Source organism: Bacillus rossius, chromosome 17 (assembly GCF_032445375.1).
Source record: "Bacillus rossius redtenbacheri isolate Brsri chromosome 17, Brsri_v3, whole genome shotgun sequence".
Lineage (NCBI taxonomy): Eukaryota > Metazoa > Arthropoda > Insecta > Phasmatodea > Bacillidae > Bacillus > Bacillus rossius.
The window spans coordinates 37,562,536-37,576,342 of NC_086344.1; the positions used below are offsets into that span (position 1 = coordinate 37,562,536).

The 13,807-nt window shown below is 38.0% G+C and overlaps 1 protein-coding gene across 1 annotated transcript in view; it reads left to right on the forward strand.

Annotated features, from left to right (window-relative positions):
- The window catches only part of LOC134540846 (laminin subunit alpha), a 136,908-nt gene that overhangs the window by 80,108 nt on the left and 42,993 nt on the right, over nt 1-13,807 (forward strand). Inside the window, exons 30-36 of the mRNA XM_063383837.1 lie at nt 1,471-1,595; nt 2,765-2,938; nt 7,474-7,604; nt 9,827-9,977; nt 10,907-11,133; nt 11,673-11,840; nt 13,635-13,797. Of these exons, the coding sequence (XP_063239907.1) occupies nt 1,471-1,595; nt 2,765-2,938; nt 7,474-7,604; nt 9,827-9,977; nt 10,907-11,133; nt 11,673-11,840; nt 13,635-13,797 (1,139 nt within the window). The remainder of the gene's footprint in view (nt 1-1,470; nt 1,596-2,764; nt 2,939-7,473; nt 7,605-9,826; nt 9,978-10,906; nt 11,134-11,672; nt 11,841-13,634; nt 13,798-13,807) is intronic.

Consider the following 13,807-nt stretch of genomic DNA (forward strand, 5'->3'; position numbering starts at 1 on the left):
ATTTGCCCAAAGTCGACTGCCTTTCCAGGTGAGGAGGGAGAGGGGTCAAAATCACAAAATTTTGAAAATTTTGAAAATAATTTTTTTTTCTTTTTGATTTGGAGTGTTTCGAGCTATTCGGGGTCCTCAAACTTCTACCCCCCACCCCCACTCCTCAGGGGAGAGGTCATTTGCCCCCAAATTTGTCAAAGTTGAGACAATTAAAGTGCGTTAATTATGACCTGCTTCTGGGGCCTTCTGCCACCATCGGACCTCCTTCGCGGAAGTGGGAGATCAGTTGTTCCCTGAAAATTTCGGGATTTTTAAAATTGATTTTGTTTTGCCTTTTGAAGACTATTTAAAAAATTAATTCAATATGAACTAAAAATAAAAAAAATAAAAAAAATAATAATTTAAACTAAAAAAAATCATGCTTTCTAATAAGTAAATATAATTTTTAATTTGTACAAATGCAACAGAATAAACTACAACTCTGCATACATAATTTTTTTGATAAACTTAAAATAATAATCAAGTAATAAACAAAACAAATTAATTTTAATAAAAAAAAGCATAGGTTGCTCTCTTTTTTCTTTTTCATAGTGACTCTGTCCTAAAGAATTGGTGGTAGAAAATTTAAGACATCTGATATGAAGCATATGTTGCTCTCTTCTTTCATTTTCTTAATGACTGTATCCTAACGAATAGACATTAGTGTTAGAAAATTTAAGACAAATGATATCAAGCACCCCAAACTTTTGTTGATATGGAATTTAAGTCGCTTCAAGGATTTTTTTAAGCCTCTGACATTTTTGAGAACTAAAATGGGAAATTTTCCCTCAAAACCAAAAGTACCCACCATGACGTCATAGGTCGGTTAACACCACGCATCACGAACCAGAACCATAACCAGGTCCAGGACATACTTTTATTTACTACTCATAATGATGAGCTTTAAAAGATGCAACACGCTGTTTCATTTTGGGGATGACGAAGGTAAAAAATAACCAGGTTCATGCTGTATGTAAAGGTTTTCTCTTAACTTGTGAACTAGACTTAGGTATTTTTTATTGGTTTTTATTCTTTATTGTTGAAGTAAAAATATAAAAAAAAAAGTATTTCCTATAGTATTCATTTTCACTTTCACATCTTAATGTAGTTTCCAGAGTTAGAACCGTAACAGTAAGAAAATGTTACTAAAAGATCCTGAAAAGGTACTGAATTCGATTCACCAGGTTACTGTGATTGCCCTGGTGATTATTTTATTTTGAAATTCTGTAGCAAATTATTGTTGCTGTATGTATGCTGTAAGTAGTCTGCTATTTGTGAAAATTTAGGAGAATATTCGTAAGTGATTTTTATTCTTCCGGAGTAGTTATTTGAAATTAGCCGAGAATCAAAATTTCGAAACGTAAGGGAGGGGAGTGGTGCGAAGCAGAGCCTCAATGAGCCGAGTGGTGGTCGTGACGCGCCGGTCCCGTGTGGTTGCAGCTTCGCGACGGGCTGCGACGTGACTCCTGACGGGGAGAGGATCAGCTGCCACTGCCGCCCCAACTACTACGGCGCCCGCTGCCAGGCCTGCGTCGCCGGCTACTACGGCCGGCCGGAGATACCAGGTACCTTGCCGTGCCGTCCGGCCTCCTGCCGACACGGAGGAGATCTCTCTAAACAGTGAACCACACAAGGACCGTGCTGCCAAGATCATTACCGATTCAGACGTCCAGTTACGGAAGTACGGAGTGTTCTTCGCTTATTACGGACACAGAGAAATTAAACGACGATTTAAAAAAATTCAGAGTGTCTAGTTGTTCTTAGACTTTTTTTTTGGGATGGCGCGATACATTTTGTACCATAAATCTTTCACGTTTAGTCGATCAACAGTGTCTACGGAACGATACTTTTGGTTTTCTGTATGATTGCGGCGCAAAATTTTCAGTAACGTTGGAAACGTGCGAGAGTTGGCAGCAGACGAAACTGAAATTGTGTCTAATCGTGTCACAATTGTTTGAGTGAAACCTCTGTAAAATGAAGCGTGCAGCCGTTCCATCTACAAGCTGGCAGCGTTGGTTGCGTAAGTATCGGTGGAAACACCGGTGCAAACTGTGCATAGTGAGAGATTAGATTTTACTGCGAATTTAATGTAAGTATTTGTAATTATATTGCAAGATTTATTAATGAATTTAATTAATTGAATTATGAATCATGTACAAAAAATTAAGCAGTAATACAGTTCAAAGGCTACACGCAAACAAATAATTTTAAAACTGTGTACAACACGATTACATTTTCGTACTTCGTGCATGGTTCGACATGATAATTGGCTTTTAAGATTAAAAAAAAAAACTATTTAATATGTGTTATTTATAAAACAACTTTATAAACAATTGTTGATGGTTATATAATGAATAGAGACCGGAAAAATTCGCGAATTCTTTTCGCGATAGGCTAAAATACAAATAGTTATACCTCAGTGCTGCCTCTGTTATTAGCTCACAACTCACCTGGATGAGTCTGGGCCGATGAGAAACACCCAACCAAAGCTTTATCGAACCACAGGCTGCTACGCTGGGACGTCTGCACAAGACAGCAGCCAATGAGTGGGTGGCATTTGACCGAGTGTACGTAGAACTATGGAGTTCATCCTGGAGGTCATTGAACCAGCGAATTTTTCCGGTCCCTAATAATGAATTAATTCTAGGAAATGAGCAGAATCGTGAAATAATTCAGGAAGTCTGAGGAGAGAGTGGACGGGCACTAAGCTCGCGCCGCGCGGTCCGTGTCGCAGGGGAGCACTGCCGGCCGTGCGAGTGCTCGGGCAACATCAACCCGGACGACCCCGGCTCGTGCGACTCGGTGACGGGCGAGTGCCTGCGCTGCCTCAACAACACGTCCGGCGCGGCGTGCAACCTGTGCGCGCCCGGCTTCTTCGGGGACGCAGTCGAGCTGAAGGACTGCCGCAGTGAGCGTCCCGGCGACACCGCACCTCAGCGTGACCTCAATAACTAAAATTTAACTGGGAATAGTATAAACACACAAATTATTACAGTCTTATGTAGGGCCGGCGCGACCACACGGGCGAACCAGGCGACCGCCCAGGGCGCCAAGTAGCTGGGGGCGGCGCAGCACGACACACAACAGCCGATACAACATGTTTAACGATTATTGAAACTAGATGAAAATGGATTTTTGTAACAGTTTGGAATGTTTATATTGATATAAGTAATTATTTAAAGTCCACGGTGACCTGTTTATGATTTGTAGTAAGTAAAAAAGTAAAAAAAAAAACAAGCCTGCTTACATTTGATTGTTGACAATATCTTAGGCTTATGTGATGTATTTTGAGGCAAGGAAAATTTTTTTTGGGGTGTCCGGCGGGTGGGTTAGGGGGGGGGGGGGGGCATAAAGGTTTCTCGCCTAGGGCGCCAATTTACCTTGCACCGGCCCTGGTCTTATCATAATGACATGAAGCATATAGTACCCATTCGCTCAACCTGAATGATTGGGTTCAAATTGTCAATTCTGATATCCAAACAACAAATATTGGGGTTGCCCAAGGAAGCATTGTCTTTTCTGTCCTATTAATGAATACCTACGTGTATTAATGAATACCTTCTGTGTATCCTGCATATTTTTTTTCTCCTAGAGTCAAATGAGATATTAAATTACTAATTTCTAACTGAATTGAAACAAGAAGTAATTTTTTTTTTTTTTTTTTAAGCAATTCACAAGAATTAACATTCACGAGAATTGGAAATTTTTGATCGACCTGGAAATAATTATTAAGTGTTGAGAATAATTCTTACCTGTGTTCACATGTAAAATACATCTGTTTTTTTTTTTTTTAGCGTTCCATTATTTTTAACTTTTTATAAATTTATTACCTTTTCCATATGATACTATGGAAATCTTGCAGACAAATATTTTTATTACATTTTTTCACAGCTTCTCTTAAATAAGGAAAAAAAAATGTTTGTGTTAACAGAATTAAAAAAAAAAAAAATGCAAAATACAGTAAAATGAAAAAGAGAGAAATTTTTATATGTGGAACCCTAACAGGGTCTCAATGTTCTTTTAAGTCAGAAAAAAAATCAGGGTAAAATCTATTTTAAATAATTGAAAAATTTATGGAAATTCCCCGCTGATGGTATATTAAATGGAAAATGTAATGTTCCAGTCTATCCAGACTATCAGATGGCAGAATGCAAGGTTCTGTTTGAAATAAAGAAAGAAGAGAACTCAGTTAGCTAGTGGGAATGGCGTAGACTGGAATTTATTTATTTATTTATTTAAAAAAAAAAGATATTTTAAACCAAATAAGTTAGGGTTTGGAATATCATGACTTAATTTACAAAAGAAAAAATGTCGTAAAATCCATTTACTGCAGACTTTTACAACAAACTAATACCACAGGAGCAGGTTTTTTCTGTTAGCTGACTGTTGGTTTTATCCCGTTACTGCCATTTTCAGACTTAAGCTCTTTTTCCCTAGCGGCCTAGAGTTCAGCAGTTGCATGGAAAACCTAATTTTTGAAATTTTCGATTGACCAGGAAATAATTGTGAAGTGCTGAGAATTCTTAGTGTGTTCACATATAAAATACATCTGTTTTTTTAACATTCCATTATTTTTAACTTTCTATAAATTTATTACCTTTTTGTATGATACTATGGAAATTTTGCTGAAAAATATTTTTATTACATTTTTTCACAGCTTCTCTTAAATAAGAAAAAAAATGTTTGTGTCAACAGACCACGCTTAAGCAGTCAAAAATGCAGCAGTGTATACGTTAGAGCTGTGCCGATCTATAAATTTTGCCGATACACCGATCTACCGATATGCCGATATTAATTTTTAATATCGGCCGATCCCGGACCGATACAATATAAAATAATTTTAAAATTTATGTATATTTATTTTTACATTTTTGTGAATGTTTCAATAGCTGAAATTTTTATTAATATAAAAATAATATACATACATACCTCCAACCTTCAATTTTTACTTACACCTGTATCAAAATAAAATAAAAATGTAAAATATAACAGGAGTTGCAAATTTGTTGTGTGTTTAATGTCTGTATTTTTTTTTTTTTACAATATGCAAATGTACACAACTTACCTCTCGATCTTATAACACCACAAATTGTACATTTAGTTTTGGAATTATTGTCTTCTAAAACTGTGAAGTATTTCCAAATGAACGACATGGTATTCTCACGAATATATTTTTTAATTCAGCCATTAAAATGTATTGACTCAACATCACTCATACAGAAAAATAACAAGTACGTGTGTTAATTGCCGACTTTAAGCATAACCAAAACAAAAAAAGTCTAGTAAAAAATTCAAGGATGCATTAATTACTGCATTTGTTTATATTTTGATTGTAAAGCCGAAGTATCGTGTAAAGTTACAGGCGTCACAATAAATAATAATTTTGAGCAGTTTCGTTGCCGTTAATAAACATAACACGTATTGTCTTCGAGCGGTACACTAAAAGAAAATCGAAATTTGGTCAATTGATTACGCTTCGAGAGCCATCTGCCTTGAAACGTAATAACTACATAATGTAGCGACGGGAGAGCCATCTCTCGCTAACTTCTCAAACTACTGCCGGCCGACCTGTTGTATGTAACGTAAACGGAAATAAATCTGCGTATTAGTTGGCTTTGGAGAAAATTTTTTTGGGGATAAGTTAGCTAAACAGACATATGTTTTAAGAAAACTTCCAAAGCATTTTGTATTTTGTACACACGTTATCTTAGATGTATATTTACGGTTTTTATTACCGCGCCAGGTCTTTGTGTATGGACTGCGAGACATCACCATTTTCTGTCGCACGATAAACATGACAAGAAAAAGGAAACGTAATACGAGGAAACTTATACCGTGTTGCGAAGTTAATTATGAAACCTAATTTTAAATAAATATTACATACCTATTCGTGCAATAATTATGGTAAATTTTATTACAAATCCTCGAAATAATTAAGTAAAGCAATTCAACAATAACAATATCTGGGTAAAAACATACAGTATCGGTATCGGCAATTTTTTTCTCGTTTTGGTGGATCCTGAATACGATCCGATACACCAAAATATCGGCAATATCGGTACCTGCCGATACGGATCGGCACAGCTCTAGTATACGTTAAGCAAAATTATACCGATTTGAATGTGATTTCATTAAAATCTTTGAATGATCTGTATCTGCAAATTATGGGCCACCAATACCTATTCTTACATAATTACGTGAACTATTATAAGTGCTAAATCATCTGGATTTTGGGGGAAGAGAAATTGATTTCCGCTTTTATTCATTGCTGATAATGGTCATCTCAGAAGAACTAAAATAACATATTTGTTATTAGTGTTAAAACCCTTATATCCATTGACACAGTGTACACAATCTAGAAAGTCAGGGAAAGTCAAAGAAAAGACAGGGAAGTTGTAATTGGTCAGCAAAAATTAGGGAATTTTATTTAAATCCTGAAAAATTCTTGGAAATTTTCCAGTGGTAGTAATTTGAGGGTAAAAATTTCAATCTCTACTCTGCCATCACCTAGACTAAGAAATAATTTAGGGTGCTTAGTGCATACTATAAAATGGCGTATGAATTTTTTTTTAAATTGTTTTATAATCCTAGGCCTGCTATGGGAATGGTGGTGGTAGTATTTTCATTATTCCTTTCAGAAAATCACAAAGTAGGAAAATTATTATTTTTTGATAAATATAGAGGAATTTTAAATTTTAGTTTTGGAAAGTCAGGGAAATGTTTTTTTTTTTACATATCTGTGTGGTCATCCTGATTGATTAAACATAACTGTATTTTTTTTTTCTGGTTTCAAAATCACGTGACACTGCTTGATGAGCTCGCCCAGTACGTAGTGTGTATTTTGTCAACGCCACGCCCCGAAGGCAGATTTCAGAGTACAATAAACTCCATCATCAAAGCATGGGAAGTCTCGCTTCCTCATTGTCACACAATCAGCTGAGTGCTTGCATGACGATTCTTTTTACATAGGGACACCTGTACTTCGCGATATTCATTTTACGTCAGTGAATTTCACAAAACACTGTAGCTTTTTCCAAGAGTCACGGCAAATTGCGAGGGTAGCAGCAGTACGGCGACCGCATTCCCATTGGCCCCGTCAACAAGAGCGGGACGACACCTATTTCCCCGACCTCAGCCAAAAAACCACAGGAGAAAAGCTACAGTATTTTGTTAAATACCTTGACACGAAACGTATTCGCGAAATAATGGTGTCCCTACCTTTACATAATATACTGTACACTTTTAGGTGACAAACACCTTTATTCCACGGTAATTAATTACCGGGATAAACGCTGTCAAGCTGGACATGCTTGTTCATGTCCTCTCAGTAGAATCACATGACATATTAAATTTAAAAAACATGAAAAGAAATGTACGAAATTCAGTTATTTACGTTTGTACACATGTGTTACTAATGGTCGTGTGTGCGGTGGCCCCCCGCAGGTTGCCACTGCGACGAGTGCGGCACTCAGCGATGCGACAGCGCCACCGGCAAGTGCCAGTGCCACCGCCGCGTCATCGGCGAGAAGTGCGACCGCTGCGAGGTGGAGCACTTCGGCTTCGCGTCCTGCCAGGTAACGCACGGCCTTCCCCCCCTTCCGGGACACGAGCGGGGCCCCTTCCCCAAACCCCTAATGCTGTGGTTCATTTGAATCATCGTTTGGTTCCCATGCTTGTCGTCGTTTTGTTGCGAAGTTGTTGTTGATGATTTTTGCAGTGATTTAATTTGATTATTCGAGAAATCATTACACATTTAGGTGTATTCCTTTTCAAAAAGAGGATTCATAAATTACTCACCTGATGTTAGGGAAATTCTGGCTCTGGAAAAATTCTAACTTTGAACCATAATACTAAGAATCAAATAAGTGTGCTATCACTGTTAATTGTAATTTTTTTTTTCCCTTCCCTTTTGTATTAACTATTTTTATTGGAACCGTCTAATTGCTAACCCACTGTAGTGTCTGTCCGTGTGTGTGATAATTCCTTTCACTGCATTTTTTTTGAGCTGTCTATGCTTAAAATAATTTTTACAAACAGCTGATTTTTAGTTTTTTTAAAAAATTTTTAGTCCGTTGTTGAGCTTTCTTATGGCATATCGGTAAAACCAGAAATGGCGTATGTCTAAAAAAAAAATTTAATCAATATTTCCCATTGCAAGAACTATTCAAAAAATGTATATTTTAGGGAAGGGGCATTCAAATCCTCAAATACTATCAAATCCTTAGTATTCGAAGGATTAGATATTTGAGGGAAAAGATATTTGAAGAAATGAAGTAAATTAGAAAACTCAAAACTGATAACCTCTAAAGTTTACTAGGTCTAATTTTTTTTCTCTTCATACCTATCCTGTTACCATTTCCCAAGATATTGCCTATTAATTTGTAATTATATAGATTAAATTACAATAGGTATGGATTCTGTAATGTATTTAATTATAATGTCATAAAGGCAACCTGTTATTATAATGACAAATTCATCATTAATTAAACATGATTAAAACAATCACTGTTTAGACAATGTGTGTATTGAATGAATGGTTCGAAAAATGATGTCATGTTAATAGTATTCATATGCTCACAATCAATAGTGTATTATTCCAAAATGTTTGACAAATTTTAAACATTTTACAAGTGTTGTCTGAAAAGATTCCGACATCAACATGAAGATGGCAGCACCTCGTCAACAAAAATCGGGGAATTTGGTTTGTGCATGCTTTAAAATGTACTCTCTGAATTCTGTTTTTCAATTAGAATTCCCAATTTAACAGCCGTTTAACATCTACCCTATGTACATACCATAAAAAGAATGATATAATTTTTGACTCATTTCTAATTTCAATAAAAATGATAATCTTAATGTGTAAAAGTGTAGCTATATATTGTAATTATATTTTACATAAGCCTATAATATGTGTTATTTTCTTATCAAATTTATTACAATATCGGCAATTAGTAATTTTATTATAATATCTATGTTTTGTATTTCTTTTTATATGTTTAATATATTGAGATGTTTATCCTTAATAGTTGTATTTTAAACTTTATTTGTTTGTTTATATTTTGTTTGTTTTGTTTATATGTTGTCCTTGTATATATGTGTCGTGCCCACCGCTAAAGCCCTCGGCTGTTGGTGGGCATGTTACAACATTAATAAATAAATAATAAATAAATACATATATGTCCTACATATTTGAAACTCGGTAGTGATGTTCCTCACATTACGATGTGTTTAGTCCGGGCAAGGCCGGGTACTTCAGCTAGTAATATATAATGCATGCATGTCATTTAGTGTCCAAATCCTTGTAGCCTCGCTTTTCTTGGCCCTCTGAGCATCGTGCTTTCTTTACGCTGTGACGACGCCGTCGATACTGGCTGTTGGAGGAGTTATTTATTTATTTATTTATTTATTTATTTATTTATTTTCTTAGCACCCAATAGACTCAGTTGATGAGCAGTGGCTCTCTGAATATAGGGCTTGTCAACATGGTTTCAAAATTTATGAAATACATGTAGGTTATGATTACACACACTATTTCTAATATATGTACAATATATACATTAGCTGGCATTAAAGTTATATTGCAAATTTCTAATAATGGATATTATGTTAAACAATTAAAATAAGTATTAATGAGCGGAGTTTGTAGAACGTTAGATCAATTAGATCAATCTGTCCATTTCTGGTCCTATTCACATTAGTCACCGTAGTTCACGTCGTAGAGCCTCGGACGCTGGCGCCGCGGTGCGGCAAGAGGTGGCGGCAGTGCTGCGAGTGCGAGATTGTCCGGCGTGCGCAGGGCTGCCAGCCGTGCGACTGCCAGCTGGGCTCGGAGAGCGCGGAGTGCGACGAGGCCACGGGCCAGTGCCGCTGCAAGCCGGGCGTGTCCGGCCGGACGTGCGACCGCTGCGCGGCTGGCTTCTGGAACCTGGGGCCGTACGGCTGCACCAGTGAGTACCGGCGCTGCTGGCTCCGGTCCCGACTGTTACTGTTTACTTTTAATTTTTTGGTTTTTTTAAACTCATATATTTCACTAATTTTATAAATATTTTGTGTTTATAATTTTTTAAATTTTTAATTTTTCTTACATACTCAGCTTTTAGTATTTTTTTTTTAAGTTTTTTATTTATATGTATGTGTATGTATATGTACAAAACACACACACACACATACAGTAAAACCTCGCACAACGAACTCCTTTATAACGAAATCCTCGGTATAACGAAGCAACTTTTTAAGTTCCGCCAAATCGCTATGTAATCCTATGTATTTATACATCTAAATAACGAAGCTTTTTTTGGATGCAATGCCAAAAACACCCGCTACAGCAAAGGTAAAACGGAAAAATCATCAAAATATTTTTTGTAGGATTGTCATAAATTTTTCAATTTTGCTTCGTAAATAAATTACGTTTCGGCAAGTAAACAATACTGCCGGATTCTTACAACTGATTGGCCATAGAAGTAAGAGTTACGGACGTACTGAAACGCACTTTGACTACCAACGTGAGCTATCGTACTTCGATCAATCGATCTTCCGAAACTGCCTAGAAAATTTCATCATGTGAACAATGTACGTCATTGTTCTGTGAAAATGTGTGATCGTTTATCCGTGTTGCAATGAATGATGATAACCGATACAGATTCTGTGGAAGTGTTTCTTAATTAAAATCTGTAGGTTTAGAAAGTTGTTTTTGTTCCATGTTGTAGGGGGAAATAAATTATTTCACCATTACGGTGCACGTCCGCCTTACAGCTTGAGAGTTGATGTTGCCTCTTCCAGATGTAATTGGTATAATCGAAGCCCATACCTGATCAGGGACAAAGAAAGGACTGTAGCAGTGGCTCCCGTGGCACACGGAGTGCGGTGGCTGTTTCAGCGTGCGGGTGCAACACGGAGTACTCGATCGGCTTCGGCTGCAACCCGGCGACGGGCCAGTGTGAGTGCCTGCCCGGCGTGGTGGGGGAGAAGTGCGACCACTGCCCGCACCGCTGGGTGCTGCTGCCCGACCAGGGCTGCTTCGAGTGCGACAGCTGCTCCGGGGACCTGCTGGACGTGACGGACCGCCTGGCCCGAACGCTCGGCCCCGTCATGGTGGACTTCGAGGTGCGGGCGTCCTGGGACTGGTCAGGGGACTCTTAGAAATACTCTGCATCGTGTCTTCCTTGGTGAAATCCCGTAAAACACTTGGTTTGGCCGAACGTCTCGTTCATTAAACGGTCCATTTATTTTTCGAAACTATAAAATAATGAACATTTTACATTATTTTTTTTAATTCATCGGAACACGATAAGATGAAATTTATTCTCGGTAAATTCTCAATTAAATCACGTTCAAGCTTTATAGGCTCGCCAGTTTTATTTATTTATTTTTTTGTTTTGAATGTATCTTGTTTCAGACAGACATGTTGTAAATTGGTTTTATCGTAAAATTGCAGCATTCTTTAAGTGGAATCGGTATTAGAAAACAGAAAAAAACAAAAAAAACAAAGATTAATACAACTGAAATCTTCAGTTTTAAAGAAAGAAATGATATTGCGCTGATGATAAAATGAGGAAACTTGTCCTTGGCGGGCCACGTGTGATGGCGTGTTGTCTCGGAGGGGCGCTTGTGGTGTTGTGACCGGAGGTGCGTGGTGCGTGCAGAGCGTGGCGCAGGGCTACTTCACCAACCAGCGGCTGGTGTACATCAACCGCACGGCGGACGAGCTGGCGCCGCTGGTGAACCGGCTGGAGCCGAGCGAGGTGGACCTGCGGCCGGTGACCCAGGAGCTGGAGAGCCTGGAGCAGGACGCCCGCAGCCTGCACCGCCAGGTGCGTCGGTCGCTACCAGGCCACACTCCTGACACTGCCTGCCGTCTCCTCCCGTCTTCTCCCGGCCGGAACCACCATACACAGTCCTGGCATTGGCTAGCACACTGCGTCAGGCCTGTGCGAGCACAAGTTCCTCTCATTGCGGAGCGAATGTCAATTTGAGTGTTTAAAATATTCATGAAGTCGTATGGAATTTCGAATATTGTTCTCGACAAGGCTGTGTTTCACTTATTTTATAAACTACAGGTTTAAAGAAATAATAAGAGTATGTGTAATTCATTACACGTGATACAAGTGAACTTCTTTGGCAATTCAAACTACGACTTGTAAGTATATCGTAAGGGGTAAAATGGCAGAGAGAGAGAGAGAGAGAAATAAGAGGATTTTCTAAAAATAACAATGCTGTTTTTTTTGCTTTCATTTCCTTTTCAAGCATTTAAGATATTTTTTTTTTGTATTTATTAGAAATTTGATAAAAAAAATTATTAACATGAATTTTAACAATTATTACTCACTGATGAAATACACACATCATGAAGAAAAAATGTGCGTTTTATTGTTTCTTCAAACAATTCTGCCATTTGTAACACGCCAAATCTCTGAAGGAATTATATAATTCATAACAGGTAGTGCTATCTATGTTGGAAATGCAGGGACTGTCTCAACAGCGCTCTCTACGCCGCTGGTTGAACAAGGAGGAATGCGAGTGTGACGGTAGAAAATATAAAATTCAAGGCATTCACTTCTGACTGTATAGGATACCTACATCTATTTTCTGAAACAAGTGCATGCGCACACACTCTTGTCTTATTCTTTCGTTCATCGATCTCTCTCGGTTCTATTGTTTTGGGGCAGGGGACAAATCATCCCACGGAGAGGAGAACGAAAATGAGCCCAACAACGTTTATAGCATAGTGCTCTCTTTATACCTCTTTGGCCAAGTAACTATTTTCTGTCCTTTTCGCGTCAGAAACGTTTCACATTGTTTCATGAAAGCATTGCATTAAAATTCACCCTTGAAATGTTACTCTGATCATGCCCAAAGAAGTTTCACTTCAATAATATTTTAATGTTTGTTATGGTTCAAATGGATTAAGTGATTAACCAGTTAGGTCCTACGTATAACATATTTCGGCAAAAATCATAAACTGACCATTCATAATAATAATATTGAGGAGTGATGAAAGCAAACCTGAATGCCACATTTGATTAATTTTTTTTTTTTTAAAGTGACCAACTCTTATTTGTGCAAAACATGCACAACGCACGAATCGGCTAAATATTTTCACGAGCAACAAACGACCTAGCTTCACATCAGGTGCATAGCTTTGCAACAAAACAGAAGCTTCTCACAGTTCTACATTACATATATTTTATGCTAATAATTCTAAACATCTTGTTTTTTTTTTTTTTTAGTTTTTCTCAATTTAAAATTTTTCAGAAATTACATAACAAATATATAGCTCTGTTTTATTCTTCAATAGTATTCAATAATGGTTTCATTAAAAATTTGGGTGAAATTCGTGAATACAATTTGTAAAACAATGATGTTTGTTTATTTGCTGAAGTGTTGCGGCACTTTTTTTTTTTTTTCCCCCATTTAAAATTTCAGAAATTACATAATAAATATGTAGCTGTTTTATTCTTCAATAGTAGTCAATGGGTGAAATTCTTGAATCAAAATTTTGTAAGCACGATGATGTTAGTTTATTTGCGGGAGTGTTGTGGCATGCCCGCCGAGGCTCGGGGGGCGAGGTGCTGGCGAGACTGGAGCCCCCCTCCGGCTGCCCGCAGGCGGAGTTTGCGGCGGAGAACGGGCAGCTGTACGCCCCGAAGGGCCAGCTGGCCTCGGACAGCGCCCTGGACGTGGAGGAGCAGGCCCAGAAGGCAGCGCAGTTCAGCAGCGACGTCGTGGACGAGATAGGCTCCTTCGCGTCCGGCCTGGAGGTGGGGGACGGTGAGTGGCG